Source organism: Musa acuminata, chromosome BXJ1-3 (assembly GCF_036884655.1).
Source record: "Musa acuminata AAA Group cultivar baxijiao chromosome BXJ1-3, Cavendish_Baxijiao_AAA, whole genome shotgun sequence".
In the NCBI taxonomy this organism is placed as follows: Eukaryota; Viridiplantae; Streptophyta; class Magnoliopsida; order Zingiberales; family Musaceae; genus Musa; species Musa acuminata.
The window spans coordinates 40,415,030-40,435,395 of NC_088329.1; the positions used below are offsets into that span (position 1 = coordinate 40,415,030).

Genomic DNA, 20,366 nt, shown 5'->3' on the forward strand with positions numbered 1-20,366 from the left:
ATTACTTCATAAGTATATTATTGGAAAAATGATCATAAAAAAAATATTATTCATGTTCAATTATTGAAGTCCCTCGATTGTTAGATAAGACAAGATATAAAATAATATGATTGTTATTAGCTTGATAACTTAGCTAAATGTGTTATGGTACTTAAGGCCTAGATGTTGATGAAATCCCTTTACAATAAGTCATATTTTATACTTATTAATGGACCTATCAGAATTTTGTTTGATATAAAAAACTCAATTGTACCCAATAAAGGTTTAATTTAGATAAGATGAGACTAAGTCTCATATATTATTCCGTAATAAAATATTATATTATCCAGATCAACTAAATTATTGAAAAGTTCAGACAAAAAAAGTTCAGACAAAAAAAGGTCAAGTAATTTATAAGAAAAAATAGATTCCACAAAATCAAAATATTTTTTTATAAAAAAATAAAAATTCTTTTAGTTGATGGATCACAATATTTAAAAATATTTTGGTTGGTAGAATATCTAAGAAAAAATACATGATTTTGATTGGGCATCCAATTTATTACGTGTGAAGTGTTTAACCATGGATAACATAGACACTAAAATATAAATAATTTACTATAGTTAAAAGTAGATTCAAATAATTTTTCAAATGATGAAACCATATTGAAAACCGAAGTGGACATATGATTAATAAGATGTTGATGCAACAAACACATGAGACTAAAATTAAAGAGATAAAGAAGTTTGAGGAAGGAGTGTGAGACCAATTCAGACGATGTGCTGATGACGACATTCTGTGGTTTCATTATGTTTAGAAATATATGAAATGGTGAGAAAATGAGAGATTCCATCGGTTTAAAAAAATATATAAAGATTTTAAAATTTATCATTATTATTAGAGTAAAATAAAATAATGAATCATTGAACAATAAGTTTAAATTTAAGAAAAATAATGAATACTTTATATTTTTTACTTTATAGAAAATAATCGCATAAACTTTATAAAATGATTAAAAAAATGATAATAGTTAAATCCATCATAAGATTATATTGATGAAGAACCCCAAATATCAGCTCGAGGTGAATTACTTATTAGAGAAGATGTAGAAAATGGAAGCTTATGAATTTTATTATATGTGCATAAATTACATAAAAATATGACAAGATGATGATGATAAAAGTAAATTAAAATAACAAATAATATGATTTAGAAGCTTAAAAGAAGAATGTCTTAAATGATTATGTCATTTTTTTGAAATAGAGCATTAATGGTGGTCAAAGTAAAGATGGATTTTGATGTAAATATATAATACTTGGCCATTCATAAGCTCAATCTCTATTTAGCACCTCTATAAGATGTGGCCCCGTATTAAGATCCTTTACAAAAAATAAAAAAAAATATAAGAATTGAATATAAATATAATTAAAAAATATATATAATTTATAGATAAATTTTAGGTTCTTCTTCATATTAGGAACATAATGAACATAAAAAATATATAAAAAAAAAGATTTAAGGAAGAGGGAAGGTTTGTAGAACTAATATAAATCATTTTTAAGACATTTACCATCGCCTATCATGATATGAAGTCAGTTTGATGAAGGTTGAAAGGATTGAGTAACAAAGTAAGCACATGACGATGCTAATAAAAATCAAATAGGTGTCGTATGATATGTAAAATAAGATGGGTATGAAGGCTAAAATATCTATAGAATAGTAGCTTGCAAGTGATGACATTTCTTAGCAATATAACTTTTCATATCATATATTTGATAGATGACTTTATTATTGAATTGTTGCTCCAATTTGTTAATACTTTTGTCGTGACATTGTTGCATGTTGTCTCCAGAATGATTATTTAGACAATTATTTTGCTAGTTATGGATTTTGCCTTTGTTGTTAGAATTAGCTTTGTTAGCAAAATTATTAATAAATCCATTTGCCTAAGTTTTGATAGCTTGCATATAATTAAAAATACATTATGTGCCCTTTGAAAGTTTGGAGAGTTTCTCAAAATTGTATAAGATGATCACGAGATTGATTGGAATATATTGTTGTAAGCTTGGATCACAAGGATTTTGTAAAAGCTACATAAGGAATGATTTGAGGAGAGAGAGTGATAGTACTAGCACTTCTAAGAAAATGATATTGATGGATTAAAAAAAAATGATGAGGATTAATAACTTTAAGATTATTCTCTAAGTTGAAAATGATAATGAGCAGCGAGACATTATTGATTATAAAAAAATAGAGAATAAAATACTTGAAGAAAAAGAGGAGTGATCCTCGTTATTTGATATAATCATGATAATATGTTTTTATATTTTTTATTTAAAAATATGATAATATATTATTAAAATATTATTGAAATCATGATACTTATTATTTGACATGATCATGATAATATATTATTATAATTTTATGATTTAGAATATGATAATATATTATTATAATTTTATGATTTAGAATATGATAATATATTATTAAAATATTAAAATGATCACGATAATTTTAGCATAACTTATGTTTCACAATAATATCCTTCTTAATTCATGTTACTGCACTTGAAATTGACCAAAGGATGGGCAAAGCAACGATCGGTGCCAAACCATATGCAACAAGGTCCATTGCCGTCACTCCACTTGCCTCCATCGCTGTTGTCCGAAGACGATCCGACGTCCACAAACCGGGGACGAAAAAGGCGTGCACAGTGGAACCACTGTCATTGCTGCAGCAAGACGCGGACCCGAAGATGGCAGCGTCGGAGCTCTTCATGGCGTCAAGCAAGCGAGGCCATACATTCCACGACTGGAGTGGGTCGTCCTCAGATATCATCCCCTCGTGTTATCTCCATGACTTGCCATCGTTGCAGTGAGATCGCCGGATTACCGCCGGTCGATCACGCGGCTCATTATGTAGCGTTGAATTCATAGCACAACAGGTCGCGATCACACCGGCTTTGGATTTATTCTTCTACCATGCGCTGCCGGTGGCGACATGATCCGTTAGGCAGGCGAGGAGCCCACCCACGGTCGCTGTGGAGTACTGATAGCTACCTTTTGATGATGATGATTTGAGCAAGCTCAGCCAACGAAGGTTGTGCATTGCTGATACAAGTAAGACTTGGGGAGAAGTTATCTTTGTCTGGTAATCGTACAGATGAAATCTTTCTTGGATTTGCCGGTGTTGGAAGTACTAATCTATGGATATCATCTGCCTTTTAATACAAAATACATGCAGAGCACAAAATAGAATGCTATCGTAAAATATTTTATCCAATTAAATATATTATAAAAAATCATTATCAATCGATCATAAGTTTGAGTTTGAGTTTTCTTTTCAGTCATATCAGATTTCTTAGATCATAAGTTTGAATTTTCTTTTCAATCATATCAGATTTCTTAGGCATATGTGCCTTCTAATCAAGTGGGACTAATTTAGTAGTTGTGGTCGTCCACGTAAGGTGTATCTTTCACGGCTGGTTGTTCTTTGATGCCTTCTCAAACGCACGCACGCTTTTGCTTTTGTGATATGACTCGTTGAGTTAGTCCTTTCACCGGCTTTCTCCAGCTTCTTCTTCTTCGCTCGCCATGTTCGTTCTCATTCCTAATGAAAGAAACCAGGCTCTCCATCAAGGGAAGAATCGATAGAGATGATGCTGATTTGTTCTCTGGTTTGTGGCTTTTTGACCGTGGCTTTATCTCCAAGTGCAAACACCTTTTTGCCTTGATGAAACCAAACAGTAGAAGAAGAAGAAGAAGAAGAAGAAGAAGAAGAAGAAGAAGAAGAAGAAGAAGAAGAAGAACACAAACTCCATCTTCCAACTCTTGACCTTCCCCACCTCTACTTCTAGCTCAGCCGACCTACCGCCCCCCTCTTCGTGAAAGAGGCACAAGACTTGACCATCCATCATCTCTCAATTTTTTAAAGTACAAATCTATCTTTAGATAATCCCACACAAGATACGTGCTTTGTCAAATCTATGCACTCTTCTCATGATTCACAACATACTTGAGGCTCCACATGGTTGTGTGGTCATGGAAGTGGTTGCTGCCTTCATGGAACTTCAAGATTCTGACCTGCAAAGCAGAGGCCAAGTAGTGTGGCAGTAAGTGGGTCGAAACAAAACTGTCCTTCTCATCCCAACCTAATGAATTGAGACTTCTGTGTTTAATTTGGATTAAACTGTTGCTGGGTCCATGCATCATCCATCCATTTTGTCCATTGAGATAAAGCTTGGTATGGTCATGACTGATGGAAGTGGAACAAGAGCCAATTCCTTCTCCACCTAAAAGTTGAGCTTCCACAGCCCACAGATGTGATTCCAGCTGGTTGATACTTGATGGAAGAAAAGGTCAAAGCATATATGTCTGTTCATCTCTTCACAACTTTCTTGGTTTTTTGCAGAGGCAAAACAATATGCCCAAAGATTGGGCTAAGAATGCATTGCAGCACATCATTCACATGGTTTCAGAGTTCAGACATGTATGGAAACCATAGACACAGAGGGAAAGCTCCTACCCCAAATGACAGCCTAGATGCAATGAACAACAGAAGGAAACAGTCATCACATTAGTTTATTTATGAAGGTAATGTGTAGGATGTGACTCAACAAAGAAAATGAAATCTATAAATTAATCCATCTACAACAATGACCACGTATATGTTGCTCAGAAAGGAATGTTAACCAAGGACATAAAGCTTAATCCAAAGCATGAAGTCAGAGTTATATCACAGCAGAGCATCTGCTGGATATTCTTTAGAACTTTGCTTTCTAGTTAGAGAATTATCATGCTGGAATAGATTGCAGTGAATCTGTTCATCAACTACATACATATGAAAGATGGTTCACATGAATATCAACACTTGCGATTGATTATAAATGACAATTTTTTGCTGGTTCGACACAACTTGGCCATCAGAATTCATTCTGGGTCGAAAAAAGTTGCAGTTCAAAACATTGACTTCCACTAAAGAATCAACTTCTCCGAATGACATCTTGCTGGGACAATATAATGGTACAAGATGCAATTCGTTTACTGTGCATAAAGGACAGTAAAGGCTTTGTTTGTCTGAAGGAAAACAGGACATTTTGCTAATCCAGGTAGATTTCTTGAAGCAGTGCGTTGAAATGCTTGCTGTTCTCATAGGAATTCAAGAACTTATATCAAGAGGTTATCAATTTGAGGTCGAAAAAATCCAACTTAAATTAATGTCAGCAGCAGACTTTTTTTATCCGCATAAACAATTAAGAAATCGCAAAGAACACATCGGCTGTTGACCGCAACTGCAGCTGGCTTTCGTGACCTGCGTGTGGAAGTCAAAAGTAGTCGTACGATTCCGCAAATAAGAAAACGAAAGAGATGATATCGGCACAAGAAAACACTGAATAATGCATCAGAAGTGCAAGTTGCCTAATGTTCAGTCCGAGGCATCTCATCCTTTGTTTCTGAAACATGGAGAAGAATGAGTCAACATGTGCAACTCTGCGGCCTCCTGAATTCTCAGTCTAAATTTCATATAGCCAAAAAACCGAGGAAGAATTCCAGAGACAATAATTTAATATAGTTGGATGTGGTAGGAAAAACTATGATGGATCCACTTCAACTGCTAAACTTGCATAGACTTCATAAGAATATATTGTCATCAAGCATCAATCAACAAGGACTTAAATTTAGGCAGTATCATATCCAAGTAGCAAAATACATGTTATTCTTAAGTTTGTGTCTTTTGTCATCCTATTCAGCAAACAAAATTCTACAATGATACAGTGGTTTATTCTATAGAGATGTTTACCGGTAGCTATCAGGATTTACCTATTCATGAAGCAATAGAACATCATGTGCCACATCTTCAGGAACCAAGCAGAAAACATCACACAGGAAATAGTGGAAGATTCTCCAATGCTGTACTGCAAAACACTTGATTAGCTTCAGCAAAAAACAGTCTGAAAGAGTGAAGATTGAAGTTGTTATTTCTGAGTTCTGATTATATAGTGTTTACTGATTGAACCTTGATGAGCAACAAAAAGAAAGCTAAGATTCAGTTTGAAGACTATAAACACTGTATAATTGTTTGATGAGCTTTGTGCTCTCAACTATTCATCAGAATTATAGAGTTCTGAGTTCTGATTAACTAAGAAAAACAAACTTAATTCTTTTAGCTGACTATGATATCATGTGAGAAATCATAGCTCTGATGCTACAAAAAATCAAATGCATATTTCCCAATGTGCTACCTGAAACATCAAAAAGTAAAAAAGTCACAGTAATAAGGTAGTCAAAACGAAGTTGCAGAACACTATTTGGAAAGAAGCTCATTGATTCCTCCCATAACCACTTGCCTAGCTGAGAAGTACAGGTTTGCTTTTTAGTGTTCTGATTCAAGACTATGTGAAGGTCAAGAAACCAGAGGACTTACTGTCGATCAACATGGCTTCTACCTCATCAGTGACGAGACCTCACTGACAGATAACCTATGTTGTGTGGGAAGAGGATATTGGGCTACTTGAACAATTGGCCTACTTCAAATCTAAACCCAGCCTGACCCATCTGCTTTTAATCCTTTGACTTGTTATTGCCAATTCAGTGAAGTAGGCACTAAACTTGCAATGTTTAGTGCCATGGAGCCAAACAAAAAGGCAACAAAGCTACAAGTAAGCCAATTCAGAAGACAAGCTAACTTTATAGCGATCTCAGTGCCTGGTTGGTGCTTCAGCAAACTTAGGCTACTCATTCCTTCAATCCCCATCCAACAGACCAAGGATATGAAATGCAAGCAGCTCTGCATAAAGTCATGAAGCCATCACATGGTTCCTAGTGGCTCCAATGAGGGTCCTTTCAGAAAGCCAAAAGTATAGAAATCATTGCAGATCCTCATATTCCTTTTGTTGGAATGAGAGAGGCCATGACACAAACTCCCATCCAGGCATAGAATAATGCTCTTCAACCAAGGATCTTGAGGAAGAGACATGTGACTAGTTATTAGAAAGCCATGTTCCATGACCTAAAAGCTTGGATTGTCCCCCCACTCTAGCGTCTGAGAGAGGGGGGGTTCAAAGCTGAAAGAATCTCCTTCACCAAAAAAGCACATGATTGCAATGAAGTGGCAGCATTAGGAGAACAGAGCTTCATCCCCTCAAATGCCATCTCCCACTGGTATTACGTTGCCCACTGGATTCCCTCTGGATGCTAACCAGAGTTCCAAACTTGACATTGTTGAGAACAATGAGGAGTCTTTTTCTGCTTGTGTGAGGTGGTGTTCTGCTGACACCCCGCTGTTCGAGCTGTGGCCAGAGAAGTCTTTGAAGCAATAGTTGGTTGGCACTCTGGCACAAGTTGAGCAGGAAATGCGAAGGCCAAACAGTCGCATGAACTGTAAACAAGAAATAATGATGAAACATTGAGCCGAGTGCTTAACACGCACAGAAATCCCTCGCGCTTATCTCTGTTTGTGAGGATATGGGACACTGTTCCTGCTAAAATTCTACATCAGGTTCTTTGACTTGCCTTTGGCTTGTCGCCACAGTAACTTCTCCACTGCACTTCCACACACAGCATCAGATCCATTAATATGCCCAAAGATATGCTCATAAAAACATCTCATTATGATCATCAATCCAATGTCACCAATATCCATTTAGTGATCTCGGTGAAGGCTCGGCTGCAGCATCAGTTAATGCGAGATCAGCCTGCGAGATCTGCTTTGGAGTTCGTGCCACCTCACGCTCGCAGTACAGTAGAAGCGGGTCCGCCGTCGGATATGCTGGGCCAAGTCCCGCCGAACCGTTTGATCTTCGACCAGGGAGTAACTCGTGATGTAATCTAACCATGCCATGACAAACTCCATGTTCCCCATGCACACGTATCGGACAAACTAGTGCGTTTTGGACTCTCTTGAACATGGCATTGCTGCAGCGTCGATGATAACACATCTGAGCACCGTTTGCAACTTGTCTCATCCTACCAAGGAAAGAAGGAAATGTTTACTACCTGTGTTCCACGCTGATGTTGGATTAGTACTGTTCCCGAAAGTTTTAAGTTGATGGAGAAGACACGGGGAGACTATTATGGCCAGTCGGGGGCCCCACAGCCGATGCCCAGTTTCCCTTCGTGGCACGTTTCGTGGCCGGTCGGAAAGCATCTCGTGGCTGGCAGGAAACCAACAAGCGGGGGGGGGGGGGGGTGACTTCCGTCGTGAGGCGAGGGCAGTTTCGTGATTCTTGGGACGCCCTCGAAAGAGACTCGTCGGAGCACCCACAACCGCCTGCCCGAAATGCCCCTCCTAGTTGGAGCATCATTTCTCGGCGTACATGGAAAGGATGGGCAGCATGGTCATTTTGATCATTTGTTGGCATCGTCGAAGCGTACTGCAGGTCACCTGTCTCGTTTCCACCCCACAATTCCGCAGCACGGCGACACGAGGAGGAGGAGATCCACCGTCATGATATCACGTGGCGACCCCCTTACGTGGCCGCCACACCAAGGAATTCGAACAAGTAAAAGATACGTTACGAGACCATGGGACAACCAACAGCAATGTGATCTACTCTTTACCTGATGCAGCAGTCCTTGGAGACGACTTCCAAAAAGAGTTGCTGCTGCAACGCCATCACCAAAACAATCAACCGCCCCTTCTTTGCTCTCGTCTCCGTATAAAGTTTAAAGGTGACAACCGCAGCAGACTGCGTTGATGGGATCAAAGATGAGGAGGATTCGCCGTTCTCGTCACGTGCTCGGGAGCACGGCGACCGCCAGGGGCCGTCGGGGTACCGGTCAAAGCTAGACGGTGGGGAGCGCGACAAGGCCGTCACGGGAACACTTCACAGGAATCTCAGCCCCTGCAAATACAACGTCGATTACCCACTCCTCCACCCATCTCGGATCGCCACCGGGTCCCGCGTCGGTCTCCTCCACTTGCGACGCAGGTTAGGGTACGACGGGAACGAGTGGGGATGAATAATGCCGCTCTGTACCCGCACAAAAAATGATCACTTGCGTGTCGGCATCGTGTTCGTCCTTATCGTGGACCGGACCGATCCTAGTGCGAACCGGTCTATATAAATGAGCCGCAGGAGTGGCGGAGTACTTCATCTTCAAGTACGTTGGGCTTCTTTGGTCGCGGCGTAATTTCCCGATTCTGCGAGACCTCTTTGTTTAATGGTATAGATGACCGCCTCCGCCATGGTTACCGACGTCGCCATCTCGACAGAGGCTTTCCTCGACCGGCCGGCGGCCTTATCGGCCTTCTGCCGCCTCGGCTCGAGGATCTCCCTCGGCCGCGATCTCATCGCCGCCGACAAGGCGGGGGAGCCGGCCGACGTGGGCCCTGAAGGGGAGGATTCTGGTGGAGACTTCGTCGACTTCGAGTTCCGGCTCAATCATCCCGTCGCCATGCTCCCTGCCGACGAGCTGTTCGCCGATGGGAAGCTGGTACCGCTTCAGCTGGCGGCGACGAAGCCGGTGTCGATGCACTCCGTGGCTGAGATCCGCTCGCCGGAACAGCCGAAGTCGCTGAGGGTGGCCCAGGTCTCTGGTTCGGACCCCTATGTCTTCTCTCCCCGCGCGCCGAGCTGCACCAGCCGATGGCGGGAGCTGCTCGGCCTCAAGCGGGCGGCGATCACGAAGGCGGACCACCCCGAGAACGTTTCGCCCGCCCCTGCTGCCGCCAAGTCCAATAACCCTAACCCTGACGCCCGATCCCTGAAGCATTTCTTTCACCGGAACCACAAATCGTCCCCGCTCGAGCCGTCGCTGAGCATGCCCCTCCTCCGCGACTCCGACTCGGAATCGGTCTCGATCTCCGCCCGCCTCTCCCTCTCCTCTTCCTCCTCCTCCGGCCCGGACCACGAGGACCTCCCACGGTTCTCCCTCGACTCCGACAAGCCCAACCACCACATCCCCATGGTCCGGCTGGTCCGGCCGCTGCCGGCAGCGACGGAACTCGGACGGAGCCGGATCAGGCGGACCGGGTCATCGGAGATGGCCACACCGCCGCCGCTGACCGTGCCGGTGGACAGCCCGCGGATGAACCCGTCGGGGAAGGTGGTGTTCCACGGGCTGGAGCGGAGCTCGAGCAGCCCCGGAAGCTTCACGGGCGGGCCACGGCCGCGGCCGCGGGGGATGGAGCGGTCCTACTCGGCCAACGTCGTCCGGGTCGCCCCGGTCCTCAACGTCCCAGTATGCTCCCTCCGCGGCTCCGCAAAGTCCAGCCCGGTCTTCGGGTTCGGCCAGCTGTTCTCGCCGCCGAAGAAGGAGAAGGCCGGGCCGGGCGCATCCGCGGCTCGGAGCGGTGGCAGCGCGAAGACCAAGAGCGACAAGGCATCGAATTCGTGGAATTAGGCAGCAAATCCCGCCTCTTGTTCATCAAAGGTCGTTCCATTACCCGTTCAAATTTACCCTTCCTTAGTACTGTTAATTTCGGCTTCTTTTTTTCGCCTTTGGAATTCCCCTCTCCAAAATCTCTGCACGACGATTCGCCTGTAAATATTTGTCTCGCGCAACCGTTCTCTTCTGTCGTCTTGCGCTTCATGTAATATTTATGTGGTCTGTTGTTGCTGCGGTGCGGTGCGGTGCGGTGCGATGCGGTGAGGTGGTTTGGATCTGCGGGAGCGCACTGCGGGCCATGTGCTCGACGCCTCGATCGGGGCGCGCATTGCCATGCCTTCTCCTCCTCCTCCTCCTTCCCCCCTCCCCCCTGCCTGTCCTCGTTGGCCGTACACCTGTACCCCATGTGATGTGCACGCCCTTCCAAGCCCACTTGTGACGGATTAACCCGCAGGGAGTCATATTTAACCCCACAACCCATGGGTTGGGGTTTGTCAACGGGTCGTATTCTCTTGGGAAACGAAGCAAGATATGAAATCAGAGGGTGTGCTGTCTCTGAGGAGCAGCAGCTCTGTGCTGAATTGTTTGCACGTCGGGCGGATCCCAAATATGCCGGTGTATAAATTTAATTTCCACTGTTTGTGTTCTTCGGCTTGTCTTGTTTGGGCTCGCTGAGAGAGAGAGAGAGAGAGACGGTGGTTGTCATCGGACGGTCCGTGCTGTGTCTCAAAGCCATTTTGTTCCCCCCTCTCGTCTCGATCCTTTTGGATTAAATTAAACCGCTGGGAATTTAACTATCGTTGGGTTCGGTGTGGCGATGGTTAACTGTACTTTAGTGTTTAGGTGATGGTCGGATTGTCTCAGGGATAGTGACAATAAAAATTATAAGGATTAAAATTGTCTTGGACTGAGATCCTAAGATCGAATTAATGGTCTCGCAAGATTCGATAAAATTGTTTGCACATAATAATAATTTATTGTATCCAAATAAGAAATATGAAAAATAATTTAATTGGAAATACAATCTTTTTTTAAAATATTAAAATTAAAAAGTATAGTATCACTCGGTCGAGCCAATGTCTTATGGCATATTAAAACATAATGTCAAATATATTGCACTTAAGGATGTAAAAATTGTTAGATTATGTGACCCTTTATAATTGGATGAGATATATAATAAAATTAATTAAATTCTGATGATAAATATTGATCAATAGAAAAAAAAAAAAAAAAGTCTATATTGATCAGTATCTCTCTCTCTTTTTAGAACAACCCCAAGTCACTTAAGCTGATTTGCAGCCAAGAATGCATTGAAAGTGATCATGAAAGATCCATCTCTTTGGTATAAACTTACTTTTTTTTTCATTTAATATTCTTCATCTACAGCATCTGTAACCACAAACATTGTGTTGGCACCAATCACTTATATATGAGATAAGATTCTATGTAAATCTTCTAAAGAAGTTCGAAACCACACGTACCAACTCGACACAGTATCTGTGTCAATAGTAGAAGATATCCACGAGCAGAATGAATGAATGAACAGAGGGAAGGAGCTTTGAGCAAACCTGTTGAGGAAGAGAAGGCGAATGAATGAAGCCAAGCTTTCCTGTTGGTTGATGCGGAGTCGCGTCTTACCTTCTTAGCTGTCGATTGCTAGCATGGAGAGAGGGAGACAAGGAAACAAGTAGGATTCGCACTAATCAGACTATCAACCTAAAATTTGGATGATGTAAACTCACAGGTTAACTTCTTTGTATCTATAAATAAGCATGGCAACTAAAACCAAGAAGAGATTACTGTCTTATCAATCTAAATTCGTCTTCCTCAATCTTCTTACAAGCCATCCCCTAACATTCGTTTTCGTATTACCTCTTCCTAAGAATTAAAAGTCATATTTAGTCCACCGGCATTAAACTTTGTTTTGTAAGAAGGCTTCATCCCATTTGGACGCAGCATTTGAAGCAGCTCCATTGTGGCGGCCATGGATCAAAGGAGTTCTGAAGGGCCCAGGATCCATAAAAAGACACAACAACTGCTACCGAGGGATTTGGATGAGGAAGCCATTTATCTGCTTCATGATCAACACACAACAGTTGCAAGTGCGGCCATTAAGCTTTTCTAGATTTCCTCCTTGAAACCAGAGAAGGCTACGCTGATATGTCGTATACGGTGGTCAGGTCTCTCGGAACATAAAATACAAGAAACTGATACCTTTCTTTTAACTTCCTGAACATAAAATAAACGACTCGTCAAAATGAGAAGACAAAACCCTGCAAATCGAAATAACGTTCATAACATAAAATAAACGACTCGTCCGTTCGAGATTTGATCTCTCCAAAATCCTCGTTACTGTGTATAATGATGCTGCTGTGAGAGGTGTTCGCTTGCAACCACAACTAAATCCAGCAAACAAAGCACACGAGATGGTATGGGAAAGATATTTAGACTTGTCTGAAGGATAAGTCAAGTCAACTCTCCCTTCTCCAAGCTGTCATCTTGGTTTTAATGTACAGCTGCGTCATCAGATTCTCTATTTCTCTGGATCAGATCGATGCATCCAACCCCATCACAGTTTTCCTTTAGTCGGACAACACAATCATAAACAGCACGAAGATGGCATATAAAGCTAGGAAAAGACAATGTTCTAATAGCCACGAAAAGGTTTTAGGCTTGCGATAAGTGACATGACAATAGCCCACACAAAATAATAAGATTACTTAATTACCCTTAACTTAATTCATTTTAGAGTGTATTTACATGAAGAAAACGAACTCTCTCTCCTTTCGCCCTTGTCTCTCCCTCCGACTACCTCTCCCATCGTCTTCAGTTCGCCTCATCTCCATCGATCACTTCTCTTTTATATGTTGCTCTCCATCTTTTCTTTATTTATCTTCTTTTCTTAATTTATGGCCCACTCCTCTACGTATAAAAATCCTTACTTGATAATCGAATTGCATTTTTAATTTTTAAATATTATCATATATTATTTAATTTAGATAAAGATTTATGTTTAGGAGGATAGTTAATATTATTAATCTTATCTTTTTTATTTTTCTAAGATTATTCTTTTTTGAATAATTTTGGCATATTAGATTTTTATTAATTTTTTTTAGAAAAAATAAACTAACGGTAGAATCTGACCCAGCAATTATATATATATATATATATATATATATATATATATATATATATATATATATATATATATATATATATATATATATATATATATATATATATATATATATATATATATATATATATATATATATATATATATATATATATATATATAATTGTCCAAATTATAAAAAGAAAACTACAGTGTTCAAATTAGCCTAAACCAATTTAAAATCAGTCCAAATCGATTCATCAATATTTTAATTTTAAAAGTTATAAATGGTTTTTAATTTAACTAGTTCAAACTGAATTAAATTAATTTTAATTTAAAAAATATCAATTAAATTTATTATTAAGTTTCTAATCAATTCAAACCGATTAATCAAATAGGATAGATAACTAATTTTATAAATGATATGAGGTCAATTTCATAAATCTTATCATATCGCTGAGATCAAAATTTCTGATTTAAATTAAATTAATTTATTTTAAAAATATATTTAAAATTATAAATCGATTAACTGGTTAATCGAACCGGATTAATAAGTTTTGAAATGATTTGATTAAATAAATTTGAATTAATTTTGATTCGAACTATCCTACCTTAATCGAATCGAATCCCAAAAACACAATTCGATTCGGTTCGGATCTGAACACCCGGAAACTTGCTGATAAGAGCATAAGACCCATCGACGTGGATAAGGCCATCAAACTAACGTGCAGATCTGCCGTGCATCCGCTGGCAAGGAGACTGACATGATCACCTGATTTGACCAAAGAAACTTTTCAGTCAACGTGAAGATAATTATTGATTCGATCATCTTATTAGAAATTTGAGAGATGAAAAACTTGATTTTATTAATCCTATCATTATACTTCTCATTGGTTTATTATTTATTTACTTTAATAATGTAATCACTCCAATCATTTCCTTTGTTTTAATGGTGGATTCACAATCATTTTGAAATTATCGAAATAATTACCAACTCTACATATATCAGTCTATTATCTTGGTTTAAGAATTTTTTAGTAAAATTGATTACAGATGAATTAATTTTATATTCGATTATATTTACGATTTTACTAATTGGGCTCATTAAATTATTTATTTATTTATTTAGTCTAAATTAATTAATTTTATATATTGTTGTCGGCTTATTAACGCCATTAGAGAGAGAGAGACGAGAGACGAGAGGGTAGTTGATGTCAATTTTTTTTTTTTTGGGACGCAACGTCGACGCGGTTTCAGTTCAGAAGAAAAGAGAGAACGCGGAGGAAGGAAGAAGAAGCAAGAAGAAGGACTTAGAGACTTTCCTCATCACTCCGAAAACTATATCATCATCAGATACCAGATCATATTTGTCATTGCTTTCTCCACTCCACCCTCTCTTGTTATCGGTAGAAATCTGCATGATGAATCCAGCATCAGAGTCTCGATCAAGTCCTCAGGTTGTCGTCTTCTCATCCCTTCTTCTTCTTCTTCTTCTTCTGCAACCAAACCGGAGAAGTTCTCCCTCACGGATCTGCTCGCTCTTTCACAAACACCACTCCTCCTCCATCCTCTTCTTCACTGATCTCATGTTTGATTGTCTCGCAGCAACACCAAACCACTGTTAATTCCACGACCGAGATCCAGTTGCGGCCAATAATCGATGACATGTTTCAAAACTCATGGGAAGCTGTAAGCACTCAGTTCCTTCTCAGCATAATATGAATCACTGTTTATTATTTCTGCTTTTTTTTCCTTGAATTTCCTGACACATCTTTTTCTTTTTGGATCCCCAAAAAAAATTTACACATGCAAGAAATTAATACAAGTGATTCTCAAGCCTTTGCTAAGCTTCTTGGAAAGATATGCAACTTCTGAAGACTTGTTTAAGCCTCAAAATAATTTTTTGATAGGACAAAGACACATGTTTTAGTTCTTCTTCTATTTGCTTGCTATAAACAACTTCCAACAATAGGTTTTTCTGTATCGGATGGAAACATGTATTTATTCGTTGCGTTGTCTTATTCATGTTTATCGCTGCCTTTAGATCTTCTGCTTCTTCTTTTCTCAAGAATCTGAGGATTTTGTCTATCTTTGATTCAGGCAGAAAGAGGTTATGAAACATGTAGCTATTATGAATCCAAGTTGAAGCAAATCATACAGTTCGCCTTCATTGATATCATCATCAGCTCAATGGCACTGTTCGCAGTTTTCATAGGACAGCGAGATCTGAAAGGCCGTGCAAACGAATTGCACCTTCTCATCTGCGGCTTCCTCACCACCTGCAGTCTTCTCTGTGGGGTAACCCTAATGTTCTTCACCATCAATTTGCTAAGTCGCAAGAATCAGAGTGTCCAAAGAGGCCAGCATATGACCACCGTTTTCCTCCTCGTCATTTCATGCGCTCTCCTCATCCTTACAGCAGCTGGTTTCTCAACTCTCCTCCATAAACGCTCTATGTTTCTGGCAGCCCTGCTTCCGGGATGTTTGCTTCTCGGCACCCTCCTCTACTTCATATTCCACGCAGGCGATGATCATGATCAGAATTCCACAGGATATGCGAGCTATAAATCAGAGCTGAAACATTCGTTGGGTCTCTCATCCACTGTTGTCTCCCTTGCATTCAGTGGGCTGATAACTACTCTTATTGGGACCGCTAAAAGTAATTCGGATCAAGCCCTTACCATAAACACGAAAATCTGCATCTTTCAGATGTTCTTCGCCGCCATGTTCGGCCTTCTGTTGATGCTGCTCAGCTCAGTCCCACCGAGCTTCAAGCAGCAAAGCACCAGGGAGTTCCTTACCAAGCTCCTCAAAGCACTCAGCTACTCTCTGCTGGGCTCATTGGCACTCGTAGCCGCTACGGCGGCGTCTGCGTTCCTTGACGTCTTCCTTGTACTGGTTCTCCTGCCGACACCATTTCTTGGAGTCACTCTTTGGTTCTGCATAGACTGGCACAGCACCCAGAAACAGCCGCACGGACCGCGCACTACTACCAACGTTGGTCAAGATCTCAAGCTCAAACTCATTTCCAAGGTCGCTACTACCACGACATCCATCAGCTTCGGAGGTCTTACGGGCGTCTTCTCAGGATTTATCGGCAGAAAAGGCAGTGAATTGCAGCTCAAGCTCTGCGTGCTGGTGATGTTCTTCGCATTTCTGTCCAGTTTCAGCGTGAAGCTGCTCGCTTTCAGTACTCCAAAGCCAGGAACTCTGATGACAGTTATCAAATCCTTAAGCACTTGCTCTGTCTTGTTGCTCCTATTCTCTGCCATTATCGTCTTCTTCCTCGAGTTCCTGGGTGGCTGAGCACAACGAAAATTACTACTTACTTGCTGCTCGGGGAAATGCTCATGTCACGTTGAAGTCAGTGGGATTCGGTCATATCCTGAGAGATCAGATGGAATGTGAACATTGCATTTGATTACAGTGTAAGTTTCTTTCTTTACTTTTAGAAAAAAAGCTAGAGAATTTGATTACAGCATTAGTTGTTGTCATCACAAAAACACCCCAGCATGGCCCATATGGTTTTAGGGCTTGTCCATAAATAGCATAAGATTGATGCATTGATTGCTCACTGTGTGCCCACATGACTTCCAGAGACTTGTAGGGTTCATAGAGATGTGGTCCATATGTTTGAACTTTGGTTTGGCCAGCTCTATAAAAATTCGATTTTCATAAAAAAAAAAATTATAATCACATATGAAAATGATAAATTAAATTTATTTTTGTGACATCATTTAGACTTCTTATGTTTCTTTTATCATGTGATCAGAGCAAAATAATCAATTTTAAAAATAGTTTCAAATTAAGGAGCTTACAAATAAAAATAAAATTTGATACATTCTAATTCAACCTCGTTTTATTTCTTATATTATTGTTATATTATCGATCAATGTCTGTAGCCTCTTTCACATCCTAAGCATAATCTTTTATTTGGAGATGGATTTGTAATAGCGTGTGCTCATGTTCTTCCTCTACCAACCTTTCATAATGTCTATTTTGTGTATCACATCAATATCTTTAGGCTTTTCATACTCTTCTCTTGCCACCTCTGTCCTCTCGTGGAAAATCCAAAACTACATGGATTTTCCATCTTTCTACAATATTTACAAACAGATCGGTTCCATAGAATGTGTTCCTGATGAATATATGTATCGATAAAGCATGAGATTGCAAGAATCTAATGGAAAATATGTTAGGTTTCCGATTGCAAGGTGCCTATTACGGTGGTATGTTTCAGAAAAATGGTTACTTCCTAGCAAAACCTGTGGATGACAGTGCTATCGAGATGGAAAGGCAGAAGTGAAAGCATAAGATGCTAACCTCGAAGTCCGGAAGAAGTCTATCGGAGCAGTTCATGTGGAAGATGGACGACAGTTCCCTCAATATATCTGCAGAAAAGCAAGATGATCAGCTGCTGTCCCTGTGACTATCCTGCGAGCTGTACTAGTACAATTATTTGCATAGAAGATCTGATTAGGGGAAATGAAACTTGAGCGAGGGAGTCTGACCTGAAAGATGATGATGATACAGTGATGGTGCGAGCAGTTCTTACCAGATCTAAGATGAGTTTTGAGTACTGCCTGCAACCACGGCTAAATCCAACAAGCAATACAAATGATTTTGAAGGACAGAAGATGCTCGTCTCAACTTGATGTAATGTATTCTTTCCCTTCTCCAAGCTGTTTAGGTGCATCTGCATTTGGCTGGACTAAGAATTTTCTATTACCCGTAGTTCATAATTAAAGACTGTCAACTATGTTATATATCAGTTAGTTTAGCTCTTTCTGTCAGTAGCTCACGGAGTCGGAAAAATGATCCCTACTCCTGTCACTGTTCTCCATCACATCTAAGTAGGAAGAAGTGACAACATACCAAAAGAGATGATCCAAAATTCATAAAAGCATTTCAAATTATTAGAAACCCAACTATGTCTTTAAACATATATTGCTTTTGAGAAACAATCTTGATAGGAAGAAGGGATAGAGTTATCAAATAGAGAAAGAGTAGGACAAGCTTCAATCTTCTATATTTCTCTCAACAAAATTTTTATAATTTAAGAAACTCTATATTTTTCATGACTTAACATATTGTCATGGATAAACTTCATGATGTTTGATATAATGCTATGTATGTCCGTGTTTTTTGGTATGTTCATACTTTGCACAGCATGTTAAGGGATGGTCAAATGCTTAATAGTCTCATTTTAATTGGGTTTGGTGGCTGCTTTAGGCTTATAAATAAAGGTTATGTCATGTGGACACTTATGAGAGATTTTCGATCTGTAGTGAACCATTTTGATCTTTTGTTGTACAAATATTCAGAGCTTGTAAAGTCTGTTTGTAATTTGAATTATCTATGAAGTGTTTCTTGGAATGTTTGCTTGTGGATCCCGAGTGAGACGCTTTCTCTAACTCGTTTTCTCTTTTGTATGTCCTAAGGGACCATGGGAGGTTTCGGGGAGGCTGATCTTTACGGACGGACACGCAAGGATGCCGCACGACTTAGGCAAAATTAGCTAAGTCTGTGATAATACGGGGTTTATATAGTCCACAAATATACATTACATTAATCGTATTCAAGATGAATCATTCTCTTTCAACAAACCCTTTCAAGAACCAATAAATAATTTGACTTATCCTTTCCTAGACTTTTAATATATTTTTTCTTAACGAATCTCAAACTTTTCTTTTAATGAAATGAATATCTTTATGACACTTGAACAAATTTAATTCCAACAGAAAAACCTAATCAACTGCGTTCTTTCTTTGAAAATTTCTTCTCCACTTGATATGAGATGATAACTAGCTATCTCATTAATCAACGATCGTCCAAAGTTGATGGATATCATGACCTTCGTCGGAACAATTTTAATCATAAAATATTTACTCCAGTTACTAGTATTTTTTTAACAATCTTCTTTATATCTTCCGAAACGACTTCTTTATATCTCGCTCAAGTTTCAGGTCAGACTCTCTCGCTGAAGTCATTACTAGTAGTTTTTGAACAATCTTCTCCTATAATTTTTTTGATATCTTCCAGGAACGACTTCTTTCCATTTGATATCGACAAGTGTTTCAGATCGGACAGTTGAATCGTCTCTAACATCTCAAGACTCCATTTGCGGCACCGATGACTATGCTCTTCCTGGATTTCATCGTCGTCGGTATGCCCCAACTCCAACTTCACTACGCTATCGCCGTGCGAGATTTCCAGCCCGCCACAAGGAGCTGTCGTGATCAGCAGGCCACAAGTAGCAACTTCGGAAGCACTTCTTCTTCCCGTCCGTCGCTAATCTATCATAATGAATTCTATAGTGAGAAAAGTATGACGGATCCATTGTCGAGGAAGACTGAAGCCACTCAATCGGGGCGCGGTGCGGTGCGGTGGATTGGATCTGCGGGCGCGCACTGCCATGCCTTCTCCTCCTCCTCCCCCCTCCTGCCTGTCCTCGTTGGCCGTACACCTGTACCCCATGTGATGTGCGCGTCCTTCCAAGCCCACTTGTGACGGATTAAACCCGCAGGGAGTCCACTTGATACATATTTATCCGCAACCCATGGGTTGGGGTTTGTCAACGGGTCGTATTCTCTTGGGAAACGAAGCAAGATATGAACTCAGAGGGTGTGCTGTCTCTGAGGAGCAGCAGCTCTGTGCTGAATTGTTTGCACGTCAGGCGGATCCCAAATATGCCGGTATATAAATTTAATTTCCACTGTTTGTGTTCTTCGGCTTGTCTTGTTTGGACTCGCTGAGAGAGATAGAGAGACGGTGGTTGTCATCGGACGGTCCGTGTTGTGTCTCAAAGCCATTTTGTTCCCCCTCTCATCTTAAACCTTTTGGATTAAATTAAACCGCTAGGAATTTGACTATCGTTGGGTTCGGTGCGGCGATGGTTAACTGTACTTTAGTATTTAGGTGATGGTCGGATTGTCTCAGGGATA

The 20,366-nt window shown here is 40.2% G+C and overlaps 2 protein-coding genes across 4 annotated transcripts; both read left to right on the forward strand.

The window, feature by feature from the left end:
* The first annotated feature begins 9,036 nt into the window (after nucleotides 1-9,036).
* LOC103979026 (uncharacterized) lies at nucleotides 9,037-10,958 on the forward strand. The gene has a single exon (XM_009395027.3). It carries the CDS (start codon nucleotides 9,150-9,152, stop codon nucleotides 10,320-10,322), a length of 1,173 nt encoding a protein of 390 aa, XP_009393302.2. The 5' UTR covers nucleotides 9,037-9,149; the 3' UTR covers nucleotides 10,323-10,958.
* Nucleotides 10,959-14,669: 3,711 nt separating this feature from the next.
* Nucleotides 14,670-18,188, forward strand: LOC135585189 (uncharacterized). 3 transcript variants are annotated; one of them, XR_010493638.1, is made up of 4 exons: nucleotides 14,670-14,879; nucleotides 15,028-15,111; nucleotides 15,523-16,850; nucleotides 17,622-18,188. XR_010493638.1 is itself a non-coding variant. In XM_065137680.1 (3 exons), exons 1-3 carry the CDS (start codon nucleotides 14,841-14,843, stop codon nucleotides 16,726-16,728), a joined length of 1,329 nt encoding a protein of 442 aa, XP_064993752.1. In that variant the 5' UTR covers nucleotides 14,670-14,840; the 3' UTR covers nucleotides 16,729-18,188. The 3 variants fall into 3 exon arrangements, 1 of the variants encoding a protein (XP_064993752.1); XR_010493644.1 differs by having other exon boundaries at nucleotides 17,663-18,188; XM_065137680.1 differs by having other exon boundaries at nucleotides 15,523-18,188.
* Nucleotides 18,189-20,366: the final 2,178 nt, after the last annotated feature.

Bases quoted from the DNA above. Each gene is read 5' to 3' on its own strand.
- LOC103979026 (XM_009395027.3), top strand. From the start codon at position 9,150: ATGACCGCCTCCGCCATGGTTACCGACGTCGCCATCTCGACAGAGGCT.
- LOC135585189 (XM_065137680.1), top strand. From the start codon at position 14,841: ATGATGAATCCAGCATCAGAGTCTCGATCAAGTCCTCAG. The intron at 14,880-15,027 runs GTTGTCGTCTTC...ATTGTCTCGCAG, and splicing joins AGTCTCGATCAAGTCCTCAG to CAACACCAAACCACTGTTAA. The intron at 15,112-15,522 runs GTAAGCACTCAG...TCTTTGATTCAG, and splicing joins TTCAAAACTCATGGGAAGCT to GCAGAAAGAGGTTATGAAAC.